The sequence below is a fragment of the Styela clava genome, chromosome 5 (genome assembly GCF_964204865.1).
Source record: "Styela clava chromosome 5, kaStyClav1.hap1.2, whole genome shotgun sequence".
NCBI lineage: Eukaryota > Metazoa > Chordata > Ascidiacea > Stolidobranchia > Styelidae > Styela > Styela clava.
The window spans coordinates 19401217-19416795 of record NC_135254.1 but is presented as its reverse complement, the minus strand read 5'-3'; the positions used below and the strand labels follow the sequence as shown (position 1 = coordinate 19416795).

The following is a 15579-nucleotide window of genomic DNA, read 5'->3' as shown; positions in this document are numbered from 1 at the left end:
TTTTTTCCAATTTTCCTTATTTTAGTTCTATTATCAGTTCGAAGACTAGCCAAGAGCCTCCCGTAGTATTTATACCTAAAATTATGGCCTAACCCTAATCTAGTACACATATTACATTCCGATGTCCGCCATCTTGGTTCGCATACTTCGGGAGCCCCCAGAGAATTATAAAGTTGTTATACATAAATACGATACACAGATGCGATGCTCATATTTATTGAAAATTTGAATTATTTCCCGACCCAGAGCGGAGGGCTTCCCCGTAGTCGCGGACCCTTTCCTGAGTGTACCAAAATTAGCAATTTTAATTAAAATTAGCAAATGAAGACATCTACATTCTACATCTTATACAGGATGATTACTGATAAAAAATCGTCAATAAATATTCGCTTTGACGGAAAGATTAAAAGGAATGAACTGTAGCGAATGTGGATTGTAACTATTGATTTCAATGTTATTTAATCTTTTTGTATTAATAGTAAGTGAATTCAATGAATAGGCCAATGCCCTATTTCTCTGGTAAAATTTATCGCGCGACAAGCGACAAGTCTTAGCAATATTCATTGTATCGAGCAATTCGTCACGTGTTACCGGCCTTCGGAAGTTGAGAATATAGGATGTTTCATGTGTGTTAATTACTGCTTTGGATTGCAACTGTTTAACTGTGTTTAACTTAACCGTCTAAGTGTATATTTCAATATATCTGTTATTTGGATTCATTTCGAATGTGCAACCTAACAATATACGAACATTTGGCATTACAATACATTGTGTGCTTATTGACCTCCGAAGAAGTGCAGATCGGGGTTACACTCTGTTAACGTGTGTTTAACAACACGGGAGTGCGAACGCGCAGGGTATGGTCATTTACCTCCTATATATAGATCTATATCGTGTAGAGCTTGGGAGGAAAATGCAGGCGAAGAAAACTTATCGATGCAAATTTATGTGGAACAAGTTTTTTATCAAATGGGACCCGTCTGCTTAGAGATAAATTGAAAGTACACGTGTAGATCGGTATGTCACACTCAGCAAATATATATATATATGAGAAAATATAATCTTCGTTATATAAAAATTTATATTTGAACACGAAACGTTTGATAAATTCTTTTCAATTTTTTGAATACTGGCACGTTTTCGGAGTTCGTTGAAGCCGTTTGAATGCTATCGCTCTTATTTATTTTTGTTCCAAATATTCTCCTACGGGAGTCTCATACAGTCCTATTCTGTTTCACTGAAACATCTTTTTGAAATATAGAAACACTTCCGTCACGCTTGTCCGCCATCTCAACCAGACAGCTAAGGCCTTATTGATACGCGATCTTCGCGTCTATGTGCTGATACTCATACATTAAAAAATGCTAAGCTTGCCATGCTAAGTGATTCAAGAGTCTTGCTGCACACTAACACAAATATATTTCTGTAACGTTTCGTCTGACCAAGGTCAGACTTCTTCAGACATACATAGTTCAACTACCTATGCTAGTTACAGAAAAAAGAATCCTGCAATTGTATTTTATGCGACTTTGAAGGAATGAATACCATATAATCATTGAGTTATTTTGTCCAACGTATCCTTTTTAATTAGAGTAATTTCATCCGAATTTACGCTGTTTGACGTAGTCGTTCACATTCGTTTCCATATGTTTGAGTATTTCTCTCTTGTTATTATTATTGCAAAAATTAAGTTCAGCTACTAAACCATAAATTATTACTCGAGACATTACGTCATAATATCATTAGAAGAAAGCGTTTGGTCTCATTGCGCCGTATTCAAGCTGGTTTTTGTACTATATTATTTAAAATGAGGAGTTCATAAGTTTCCGCAATTGGCCCGCTAATGTTCTTTTGCTATAGAAGTATAACCTAGAGCGGTGGTGGGCAATTACTTTTCTGAGTAGGCCAGTTACAGATAATATTCTTGGTTACTGAGCCGGATGCTCAAAACTTAATATAAAACTATGAATAAAAAACAGGTCATTTACAATAAAAAAGCGTAACAGCTAATGTAGGCTACAACAAACAGCTAGGGTACCAGGTGACCCAATTATATATACCAAATATAAGATTGCGAACTTTGTGTTAAAACATTCCGGGACACCTTAACGACTAGAATTTGAAAATTATGGAAACAAAAGCTTGTGAATCACGAAAGACATCAAAAGAAACAGTGTGAGCTGTGCGTCGAAGAGTGATCATACCGCGGCGTTATTTTCATAAATTCAAGCCTCTTAAATAATTTAAACTCAATCCAAAAAAACTTGAAGGTTGAATCTTTGAGGCACAAATACAAACGAATCAATCTAATCCAGTGAATCTCAAACTTTTAAAGCCGCGATCCCTTTCTATAATTTAGCAAGTCTCGCTTCACCTCAAAAATAACTAGCTCACAATAAGATACAAATAACAGATAGTAATGCGAAAGTGTTTTATTCAAAAAATACGTTGAAAATGCACGGACGGAAAGTAAATAATGTAAATATCCAAAATGGGGCGGGCAAGATCAAATCTAACAAATATTTTTATTGTTAATTAGCTTCACGCCCCCTCAAAAAATTGTCTACGAGCTCCCCCCTTGTGGGCCGCGCCTCACCGTTTGAGAACCACTGATCTAATCCTATGTTCACCTTTACTCTTTACTTTTAACCTTTTTTCTTTACTTGCTTTTAACCGACTCACAGCTGCAGGACCGCTTTAAAACTACTTGCGTTTTTTTAATTGATATACCAAGTTGAATGATGCTCTCAAATTAAGGTGACTGCTGTTTATATGCAATCCATTTTGCAATTGTTTTAACTTAGTTGATTGTTTTGTCACCAGAAAGTCATGGTTGGCAAAACATTTCTTATCGACAAGTTTCAACTCACTTCTATTTGAATAACCCATACGATATTCGCGTGAATTACATCCGTTTCCTCTTTTAAACGAAGCCTTTACATGACCTTCTATCCTGGTACGCTGTGGTTGTCAGTAAATTCCGGGACAACCGTAGCCCAGCCTGGGACACGGGACGCCAGACGTCAATTCCGGGATGGTTGGCAGCCCTAACCAAATAGCATATTATTGTATTCCGATGCAGATTATTCGTTGGGAATACGGTTTATATTTTAGCCGACGGTTCGTCATTTTCATCGAAATTTTCAACGCAAATTTATATCTATAAAAACTATAGTCGTAATTTCTACAGGCACAAGTGAGCTGGATGAAACACTTCGGTGGGCCGCAATTTGCCCACCCCTGGCCCACCCTTAATCTTTTTTATTCTAGATATTCGTTCGCAAAAACGTTATTGGGGAAGTTATCCATCTAAATCAGATATACTTTTGAATGCGTGGTAATGATAATATATATATATATCACTGATATATCAATAAAACAAGATTTAAGCAACACCGTGTGCCAAACACTCCTTTAAGCGATTGTTTAGCATAGTCAAACACCTGATGCGGGATAGCGTTTTTCTACTCAACCGAGGAAAAGAAATCCGACGAAGAGGTTCAATCATTTGGAGGGCCAGGCCTCACGACCAGCGGTATTTTGCAGGGCTGAATAAAAAAGCCTTAAGCAAAATAAGCACCTGCCTAGGGCACCACAGAAATTTTCATATCCAAATTTTCAATGGTGTGTCCGTGTTTAAGGAAATAATTCGAGTTTCTAGACGACTAACACTCTACTATTCGCCTGGCTGAAATGTATTTTTGCTTACTTTTTTTTCTCAAGTATCATCTTAAACCTCTCTATAAATGGTTGTAGGCGCGAAAACTGTTTTTAGAAAAATATTCTTGTGATTATTCATAACTTGGTCCTCAACTAGTTATGGATACTAAAACTTACTTATTCAATTTCAAATAAAACAGTAACCAGCTTCATTGTTATTATAAATAGTTTTATATCAATTGATAAAATTAATGGGTAATTCGGTGTAATTTCCGACGTTAAATTTGTTATGTAATTGCCGTGCTTTTTGCAGTTCTTAGTCTTAGGGCGTTGATTCTCAAACTGGGTGTTATTACCCCTAAACGGGGTAATTTGTAATTCAACAATTCTTAGAGGGTAATTCAGGCGTTCAATTTTTTATGTAATTGCCGTGCTTTTCGCAGGTCTGAGTAAAATCTGGTCGTGAAGCGCTTGCATTTAGTAATTTAGTTTGTGAATATTGTTAGTTGTTATGTCATAATGTACACGCAGCTGACACTGACATGTTACAACGCTTTGTCCTACACTACATAATTCTGGACTGGAGTGCCGAGCACAAGTTTAGCATCCTATGATTAATTGGATTGGGAGGAGCAATAGACTAATAGATCGCTCTGTCGTCATTTTTGCTCAAACAAAGCGTAGTGATAACCAATTTGCTGCGAAAGTGAAATTTCTTAGAGATTCGAATGAGAGATTTAAAATTGACTTTGCAAAGACAGATATTGCAAAATTTAAATATGGAACCATGATATTAAATGATGTCTGACATCCACTTTGCCTAGGTTAGATTGCTGAGAAAGGCCACCCTTCCCACTGAGATTAAACCAGGAGGTTCTTCTCATGCTTATAGATTATTATGTTATTGTTGCTATTAAATTTGATAAATTGCGCGCTACAAATTTTATTTTTATTAAAGGGGTAATTCAGCTTTTACTTCGATTCAGGTGCAAAAATACTAAAAGGTTTGGGAACCACTGGTTTAGGGCCTGAAACGCTTGATCCGGTCCTGGTTATGTGAATCACCCACCCTATGACGGCGGGGAGTTCTGCAATCCTTTTGCACATAACTATTCTCCCCGACAGTGGTTTCCAGCCTTTTTTTCAAGCGAGCCAAATATGTATACATATATATATATATATATATATATATATATATATAATACATTTTCTGAACTATTGCGACCTAGAAATATGCTCTCATGCGAAACGGTACGTAGTGCTTTTATGGCTGCAAAATTAAATTACTACCCGATACAATGATTTTTACATTGCATTGATTTCAACATAAATTATCTCAAAGTTGCACTCATAAGAAGGCTTCGCTTGTTTGCCGTCGGCGAGATTTTCAAATAATAACATGGCTTTAGTTTAGCCGTGATTCTTCCCATCATTATTCGACAATTCAGTTTTAATTACAAAATGAACAATAAATTTTTCTAGAATATAGTGCCGATAACTTAAACAGGCGGCCCAAGAGGGTTTCCAGGCGACCAACACGCTGGGAAACACTGCTCCACGAGATTTGAACCGGTGCAGTGTGTGACGAAAGGTGCGGAACACGTCTCAGCCATGTAGACGAAGAATTGGATCGGGAGTGATTTTTTAAACGACGCAAGTTGGGAATCGTAATTATTAGCTTGAAGGTCGTCAATCCGGTTTAGGATAACGACCATCGATTGAGCTCGTGAAAGCTCCGCTACCCTGGAGGGTGAACCACTTTTTACATACGGACGAGGAAACAATGCTAATGTGCCATATTTTCGCTTTGCCAAGTTGTGCAACTACTATTGGACGCAGATTCTTCCATTTAATCAAACCAAGACGGCAGTTTGACAGAGCAAAATCCAACATTGGCCGTATTAAGACTAGAGATGTACCGATATCACTTTTGTCACCGATACCCGCTAAAAAGTCGAAACCGATAAGCCGATATTTGAAAACGACCGATATTGCCGATACCGATACTATGTAATTATACCTCAAGTGTGCAGGGCAGACGGTTTGAAACAATAGTCTATGAGCATTATTAATAGTGCACATTATTTCGGTTCAAAAACGAGAAATATTATACACATCTATATATATATATTAAGAAGTAGATGTTTGGGATCCAAATGCGTTAATTGATTCAGATGCATTGAGCACTGGCGCTAGTATTCTCGGTGTTCAATTAGAAAAATAATAGGATTTGGCTACTCTTGGTGGTAAAATAGATAAATATTTAGCCCACTTATCGTATGAAACTGATACATTGAGTTACGTGCGCAGGATTTTGTGTCAATATAACGTCGTATTTTATATTTTGAACATCGGAAAATCCACTAATATTCGATTGATATATTTCTTGATAATTAACAGTAATATTAAAAATTTCAATATAAAATTTTGGCAGCGAAATTACTCAAATTGATTGAGCCAGTTTGGCTGATAAATGACTAAAAACAGGTCAGAATCAGACACCCGTTTCTACTAGCGGGGGTGGGGTCGTGCATGGTTCTTAGTTCACGATCTATCCAAGCAAAAAATTCCAAAATCAGTATTCTAACCTATTTTTTAAAACATTCTGGATCATATTGAGAAGCTAAATATATCGGAAATATCGGCCTAAATTTAGCCGATACCGATACACAACCGATACCAAAAATTTGGCCGATAATGCTGATACATCTCTAATTAAGACCTCAATAACGCGGCTGGTGCCGATACAAATTTACACACGTGGCGGCATGATTCAAAAAACCAGCAACTGACTTCCTCTTAATTCCTTTGTGCCATTTAGTGCTCAACCTTCAGTGTGATGTAACAAAAACTTGGAATCGTGATCTGTGTGTAAATCATGTTTAGAAAAAAAGGTCATAATCAAAAAATTGAGCAAAAATGCATTTTTTAAAAAAGGCTTGGATTCGATTCGATTAAAAAAAGAGTAACAAACGTGAAATATTGGGACATAAAATTTCAATGTATAATCGAAGGCAATGTGAATCATAAGAGCAATAAATGGCATGTCTTTATACCGAGGCAATATATATCTATAGTATGAAATCTTGCACCTATAATCAAGCGATTAGAAACTTATTTTTATACAAGATCAGTTGGTTTCACAGTAGGTATAAATTTTACAGTATTACAAACTAAAAAGCTGAAAACTTGAAATTAAGAAACCAAAAATTGAAAATTGAAATTAAGAAAAGATCAGTAAATATCCTAAATGTGTATTTCATACACTAAGCACACATCTTCAATGGGTTCACACAATAACGAGTCAATATATGTACTTAAAATTTGAAGTATTGTAATAAAAGGTAAATGAAGAAAGTAGATAGGCAAATTGGCATGTAAATTGTATCATTTCTGGTCAATTTGGATATAGCTTTATGAGAGATTAAATTACATATCTGTTAAGAAAATATCTTCAATTACACAAAGTATTTGGAACAGAAAGACTGTTGGTTATTCATTTCAATAGGAATTGGGTGCAAGTTGTTCACTTATGTCGAAAAAAAGACAAAAAAAAGACAAGACACAAGGCAACTGTTGTGTATTTGAGTATAAATATGAAAAATGGTAATAGTCATGTATGATCAATGCAATGATTCGACAAGTTTTTTCATAATTAGCAAATCCCTTCTCCATTCCTTACAGATATTACATTTCACAGCAGTTTGGTATCTTAAAAAAAACTTTTCTTTATGACTGGTAAAATTGGCAAGTTCTTTTTCACTTTTGCACAAAGTCATCCCAACATTGTGTAAAGCCCAGGCATATGCATTTGGATATTTATCACATTGATATTCAATACCATAACCATGGTGATCAAAAGCACATTCAAAAGCTTCCAGTGCAGTTTCATATTTTCCAACAGCTGCATAATATTTCCCTGCTTGAACTATGCAATTTGAAGCAACAACAAAATATTGAACATTCTGTTTGGCTAAGTTAAAAAATCGGTCACATTCTAGCATCTGATTAGTGACTTCTTTTACATTTGCAATATGACGCCTTTTGTGTAACTTGGTGTTTGCTTTGACTAGGAATCGTAGCAAATTCATATTGGAATATGCCGTTCCATACACTCTCTTGTACAGACCATGTTCATAGAAACGTTCTTTACCATCAGTCAAACTTTGTGCATACTTTCTGGCAGCTTCAATCCTTGCAATGAATGATGCATCATCTTCATTCAAGCAATTGTTAAGCATTCTAGGTAGTTTACTGTTTGCTTTCAGAAGATATCTAAACAAGGAAGATATACCAGTGTCACAAAATAGATTCTCACTAAGATATAAACCAACGTCAGAATACCACTCATAACGATTTTGCTCTTCTTTCGAAATAGAGTTTTGTAAATACAACACTTGCCGACTACGTGTATGAAGCACAGACATCAACCTTTCACAGATATAGACACTTTTGATTTGCTTTGGATTTAGCAGCATTTTCTCTCGTTCCAATTGACGAATATGGTCACTGTTCAAATGCCCATCAAGTCTTAATGCAGTAACCATGTCTTCCCAATCCAATTTAGACTCATTTCCAGCGCTTTCCGCCATCACTTTCAAATGGTTTTCTGTGATAGGAAAAAGTTTCGCCCAATTTTGTAATATAAATACATCAGGTATTTTTTTATTTGCTTCTTTTATTATTTTATAAATCTTTTTTGCGGTAACTGCAGGATCCTTTTTTGGAGTATACTTGAATAAAGTTTCTCTTTTGTCTTTTTTGGTATTGAAAGCACAGATGACATTTGATAGATAATTAGTTGCTTTTTCCAGGTCTATATCTTTTGTGTTTAAATGTCTCTGAACAACAAAACCAAGCACTTCATACATTCTAGCAAGTCCAAGCTGGATGTCAAAATCATTCTGTTTCATAGATTTTCCAAGAAAATCACCTTTTAGTAATTTTTTAGCATGGGAAACAACACTATCCATATGATTTTGCAAGCTAAAAAGCAAGTTACTATCAGTGCGATATCGATTTTCTTTTTTAATGAGACTCGCAATAGCTTGTAGAACATCCATAAGAATTCGTTGCTTTTTCTCATTGGGTATGTAAAGATGTATTGCAAGCAGTATGTCTTTATGGGTAGAAATAAGTTGTTCACCGTAATCAATTTTATCTGAAAAACTATGCACATCCATATCACAGTCATCTTCAAGTCTAGCTTTTAGACATTGAACCATCCTCTGTTCTTCACGAAAGACCATTGGTTGGACTTGTTGGAAAAACTTACCAAGTAAATAATCAGAAATGTTTTCATTATTCAAGAATGACATCATTTCTATTACCAAAAATTGCAAATCTTCTTTTTCAACTTTACTCCTTGGTCTTAATGCTTTCATAATGACCTCATATCCATGGCATTTTGCTAAATCTGGATGAAGGTTCAGAATTTGTTTCTCTTTTTCAATTACTGTTTCATCCTTCCCAAGGCCATCAAAATAAGACTGATACGATTCCCTATATTTACGACAGTAGTTTTTAGCAAGAGTAAGTCTGAGTGGAGAATAGGCGAGTGCCTCTGCTAACTGCTCAGCTCCCTTTCTGTTTATGTTCCCAGTCGTGAGGAAAGCTACTGCTTCTGGCTTTATAAATCCATTTACTCTTTTTGTGTAGTAGTAATTCATAGCATCAATGTCCTCTTCAGTGTATAAAACATCTTTTCTCGGAGATGCAATGAGTATTTGCAAGGATTGAGTGGCTAGAGTACTTAAACTCTGGACTAAACTGCGAGCCAGCACTTTTTCATCGTCAGTAATATCCTCTATGACAAGCAGTATTTTCGTGTGTAACGTGGTTAGTTTATTTACAAGAGTCTTTGTGCGATTGTTCTGCAGTTCTTCAAGTAATGTCCTTCTAAGAATTACATCTATTATACTACAATCATCAAGCTTATCTATGAGTCTTTCAAGACCCAGTTTGAGCAAATTACTTCCATCTTGGCACTGCATATGCCATAACAAATAAGATCTATTACTCTCATCAAGTACTTTACAAATTCCACGAACAATCTGAGATTTCCCTGTTCCAGACATACCATGAAGATGTATGATTTTATGTCCATGTTCAAGTTGATCCAAGATTTCTTCAAAGACTATTGTTTTTTGAAAAGTAGGACGAGGTGGTGTGTATTGTCTCAATTCTTGAGGAGTGTGCAAAATATTTGGTGCTAGTTTTGTTCCTTTTAGTTCTTCTCCCTTACCAGTAAAGGAATGAGATTTACCAGTAACCCCCAAATCATATAATACTGTGGGAAGAATGCTGTCACAATTGTTTGAAAAATCACCAATACCTATCAACAAATAGAATAGTATTCAATATATCCAAACATTTCATAATGTTATTGTAAGAAAGGACAAAGAACATTTTCAATACCTTTACTCTCATCAAATCCACATTTATTAGACAAATGGTTCTGGTGAGAAGTACATTTTTTGAATGGCTGACGTTCTGAAAACATATTTCAATCACGAAACTAAAATACAAAATTGAATCGATAGGATAGGATTTACATATTTATCCCATGGGAGAGGAAAGCCAATAAAACGGCTTAATCATATGGCGAACCACAGCCTCTCGTCCGGTTACCAGTCCATGTCAGGTATGGGATCAGCTAGATCAATTATTATAATGCCTAATGTGGTTATAAATATTAACATTTTCAGAAGTATTGGAATATATTCTGAATCCGCTCATTTTCGGATTAGTTATTTATATTATTATAATAATCCAGCAAATTTTTTTTACACAAAGCTCATTCAGGCCTTCTACCCCGAACAAGTGGCAACTGATATCTAATAATTTGTAAGGAGGTACTATTTTTAAAAGCGGAATCTTTGCGGTTTGGTATTGCCCACCCAATTTATTACACCCTTTGTAGGCATGGGATTTGAACCTGAAAAGGATGGATGCATTGTATGCCACATACCATGTTGGTTCTCTTGATTTCCAAGACCTAGACAAACATTGCCATGGAATGCATTGAACTCTTGATATGAATTATGAACTTTAGGAATAGTTTTGCTTGATTGCTTTCCATCAGCAGATCCAGATACGGCGGCTATACCATTTGGAAAAGTAACAAAGTGAATTTATCAATATCATTGGAGGTTGAAAAAGAAGCAGCAAATTAATTCATATAACGTATATATAATAGCATTCTTGTTGTGGAATATAACATAGAAATTTTTTTTTTGTTAGTAGTTGAAAATAAAAGACTTCTCTAAATATATGAGTGTGGTAAACCGCTGGGAATTTTGGGTTGGAAAGTCCCAAGGGTAATAGAATTTCCAGTACCTTCTCTTACTTTAAGCCAAATAAGCAATCAATCAATTTAACAGGAAGGATTACGTAACTTGTGTACTTAGTTTGGGATCTATGGTGCAATAAGCTGACTTCAAACTTTTGCGTCACAATCATTTTGATTCATAATAGATAGTGTACTGTTTCAAAACAGCCCTTACTCTCAAGGTATTTTGTTACATTCGATTGGTAAATAGTAAATGCCCAAGTAAGATATCTGTATTATAAGGAATTTCGTATACCATATGATATAAATTTGGTATACCATGGAAGATATTCAAAATAATGATAAAAATATTTTGAAGCATATGAAAAACATAAAGGAAATTCCATGAGATGAAATTTTTTCAACTGTGTCGTAAACAAAAATATCTTAATACACAAAATATGATTATTCATAACATTTGTTCGATTGGGTCACAAAGTAAAAGTAATTCATTGAAAATCAAATGAACGGATGGATTGGATAGTGCAGCATAAATATAAACTGGTTGAAATCCATCCAATGTTATTTAGGTGTTCACATAGTTTTTGTTTTTATTGAGAAATTTATGTTTCCATGCTTAATTGTATATGATATGTGTCTCAGACATCACATATCCTTTGTTATTAAATTAGAGTACTAGCCAAATACTATTCACATTATTTGTTATCGAACTTGAATACTCAGAGTCAGTGTCTTTATATTTTAACTACCGTACATTTAATCATTTACTTGATATTGGCACAATGAGGACGCTTAACATTGTATATAAAAATGCAAGTAGGGCAAATAACGGTAATGTCTACCGCTGCTAAATGTGTGAAAATGTAAATATTGTCATTGGAGTAAAACAGTGAATAAATATTGTGCCAGTCTATGAGTTCACAACAAACACTTTAGAGATAATAAAAAATAATCCAAGATGATGTGATAGTAATAGTGCTACCAATACAAGAATAACTTTCACTTTTTCAGATCACAATCAACCACTTCACAATCAACTACTACACAATCATTAGACTTAATAATAATTGAAACTTAGAGTATACATATACAGAGTGTTCATAAGGTCCTGTTACAATTTCAAGTTTGTCATGAAATTAATTCTCAATATATCTCAACAACGTTTCTTTTATTTAGGTATTGTACTTCATTTAATACACCTGTATGGCTCAACAAACTATATATGGTATCAATAAATTCATGTTGCAATCTAAAAATTATACAACTATATGAACACCCTGCATATCTCTATTCATTAAAAATTGTTACCCTACACACAATAATATACCAGTACCTATTTTTAAAATCTGTGTGTGCATTAGGAAAAGTTTAGAGTAATTCAAAGGTTTTATGTGAGCTACAATAATACATGGAAATGTTTGATTAATGAAAATCCTACTAATTTTACTGATTTATTCAAAAGGAATGGAGAAATCCCAATTTCTTTGAGAAAATAAAATCATATATTCAATATCTGTTTTCTATTTGTCAATAGTTCTATAATTTGAGAAATTTGTCAATCTGTAAACACTTACCGGTAATACAATGTAATTACCTTTAGCCGGTATTTCCTCACAATTTTTATCACCAATTTCTTTATTCATTTTCTGCTCAGCCTCAGTGGCCACATTACTGGAAGTGAGTCCCGAAACTTCAGAAGACAAGACCTCTGAAAGATGCGCAAGTCAAGGATATTTTAGTAACATAGATATTATAATCTGCCCTTTCATTGGCTGAAGTTGTGATTAAAAACATGATTTTTTCTAAATCCGTGATTCAATTTGTAGATGAAAACAATTTCAGAATGGATTCTGAAACAATTCAAAAATTTCATAGAAAAGCTTGGCGATGTGCCATATCATACTGAGCGTTGGGAATACGCTTGCCACTGCACCTCTGACTACCCTGCGTGGGTTCGCAGATTCGAATCTCATGCGAGGATAATTATGTGCAAGATTGCTGAACTCCTCACCGTCGCATAGTGGTTCACCTAACCGCTGGTCAGTTGCGGCTTCCTCCATCCACCATCAAGTCCATGCATCAAAAAACAAATAAATGGCTAACTAATCCCATACCCAACATGGAATAGTAACTGGACAAGAGGTCGTGGCTCGTTATATATTTATTCTATCATATCGTCTTTCCTCTCCCCTGGGATAAATATGTAACTCCTATCCTAATGGCTAATAAAAACGATTTGATTGATTAGTGGTGGGGGAATAGCACAATAGTATCGAAAATTCTCATTAATAAATACGACATATACAAAATATAGATGAGTTAAAGATGACTAGCAAGTTACTTTGAGACAAAAACATTCATTACTGAAATTGTACCTGGCCCTGGTGTAAAGTTAGTCTTAACACATTCTTCATTGTTTTGATTGATCTCAACATTACTCAGGGAGGAGATCTCCAATGATGACATATAAGCTTCGGTTTGTGTTGGAAGTATTTTGAAATCTTCTAAAAAGAAAAAGAGTCATAAAATGTATTCACTGTGCATGCTGCTAGAATCACGTTTTATACAAGGTTCCTTATATACTGAAGAATTTTAAAAACAAGTTCAAAATAACATGTATAATTACAAATGCATACAATATACATGAAAATTGGACCACAAATGAGGGCATCACAAAGAATACAGAAATAATACTACTGTTAGAAACAAGCCGATGTATGCTGAAAGCACCAGACCAGATATCAAGATTTGTTTTCAAATATTTCGAATGAAGTTAGTGGGTATATAAGTTGGAGAAGATTTCCTATCAATAACTGGTAGAAAAAGGGAATAACAAAATATTGAATACTTGCATAGTTGTTACAGTGTTATAGTTTATCATATAATTCAGTATATTCACACTTCTTTCCTCTTAGCATAAAAGTAACAATATTATCCGACTAAATTCAAATATGTACATTTTATTATTAAAAATTTATACCCAGGACATTTTGATTTTCTATCAACTGTGATAAAGAACTTGATGAAATCTGTAATGATGTAAGCGAATCATCCTCTCCTAAAACAATAGTACACGAGTCTTCAGCAGCTGAAAAATAAGCAGTTATATATATATTATTTTACAGTATTTTACTAATGTTGCGATACTGTATTGCTTGTTGCAGCATGATATGGTTAATTTACTCAGTGGTGGCATGAACTCTGAATATACTCATTGTGGGTCCAGAGTAAAGAATGAAGGTTCTATTTCTTTAGTGATGGAACAGCCAGCGTTAAATTTCAAGCCGGCATGTTAATATGTTTATGCTACATATGTGATTAGGTGCTTACGATGGACAGGTACTTCCCATGACAGAATCGTCACTATACTACATCTGTAAGTTAAATTTCCCAGTTAAATCAACACTTACAAAAGCACTACAAACATGGGAAAGATAGGGAAAATAAGACTGCCAATTCTTTTAATGATATTTAAACACCCTATAATGAGCATGCTAATATATTTACGAAATGTTTGAACAGACAAAGACACTTACACCATTTTAGTATTTCACTACCTCAGTACTTGGGGTCCAGTCAACGTGGTACCACATTTAGGTCAGATGACTGAAGAATGCCCTTCTAACCCAATTCGGCAAGTGCAATAATTCTCTAGTCATTTGCACTACGCCTTTACCCCCTCTGTCGTCCTTTGGTTATAGCTATCTTGCATATTGTCATTTCTTATGTCAATTTTCTTGGGAAAAAACTTTTGTGGTATTTGTTGTAGTGTTACTAATGTTCTTTACTTCTTTATTCTGTTATTATTACTAGAAGTTAATCCTTATTTATGAAAACATAACAAACTACTTGCATATAACATTAGATAAGGACTCATTGAAGATTGAATGAACAAAATACTCTTTATGCACAGCAGCATAGGGAAGAATAAAGGGTTCCAAAATAATCAAAGCACCACTGTTTTATGCTAATGCTGTAATGGCAGAATAGAGATCTTAATTATATCAGAGGGTCCAAATATGCAGCACCAAGTTATACAAACACTACAGTATCTCAGGACAGCAGGGCGGCTCAAAATAGCAAAAGAACGTGCGCTTATTATATAATCTGATAGTGTTACTTACTTAGCGCACATTTCCCCTGGGCGATACTCTGTCCATAGGCTTGCATTGCTGGATCCATTTAATCCCAGACAATTCTTTACATCGGCGCAAGCGTTCAAAATTGAAAAATATTCCATGGCTTGAATACCGAGCATAAATATGCCAGACAGCCATATTGAATGGGGATTTTCTATGTTGTTGATATTGAACAAGTTGTACATGTAGGCGTTGAGGTGTGTTGAGGGCGTGGGCACCCACCGATCCACATACCGAGGTATGCAAGCGGTTGTGTAGGCGGTAAAATGTAGCGAAAAGTACCTCGTAAAATGCGGCCATTAATCCCAGTGCAATAGACTTCCATATTAATATTTAATCAAACGTTCTTATATTTTTTTAAGGCCTTGAAGACTTTTTAATATTACTTCCTCTTTTTGTTAATTCTCCCACCTGGTATTTTTTGGCACAGTTGATTCAAATAAATCACCCCACTGACATCTTCGTCGCATTTATCAATCAAAAAATAAC

The 15579-nt window shown here is 34.8% G+C and overlaps 1 protein-coding gene across 4 annotated transcripts; it reads right to left on the bottom strand.

Annotated features, from left to right (window-relative positions):
* Window positions 1-5907: 5907 nt before the first annotated feature.
* On the bottom strand, window positions 5908-15516 carry LOC120345199 (uncharacterized). 4 transcript variants are annotated; one of them, XM_078113210.1, is made up of 7 exons: window positions 15076-15516; window positions 13932-14039; window positions 13327-13452; window positions 12546-12659; window positions 10631-10762; window positions 10078-10152; window positions 5908-9994 (listed from the first exon to the last, which is right to left on the bottom strand). In XM_078113210.1, the coding sequence occupies exons 1-7, from the start codon at window positions 15131-15133 to the stop codon at window positions 7284-7286; spliced, it is 3324 nt and encodes a 1107-aa protein (XP_077969336.1). In that variant the 5' UTR covers window positions 15134-15516; the 3' UTR covers window positions 5908-7283. The 4 variants fall into 4 exon arrangements, with proteins under 4 accessions (XP_077969336.1, XP_039270568.2, XP_077969338.1 ...); XM_039414634.2 differs by having other exon boundaries at window positions 13327-13455; window positions 15076-15515; XM_078113211.1 differs by lacking the exon at window positions 10078-10152 and having other exon boundaries at window positions 5909-9994; window positions 13327-13455; window positions 15076-15515.
* Window positions 15517-15579: the final 63 nt, after the last annotated feature.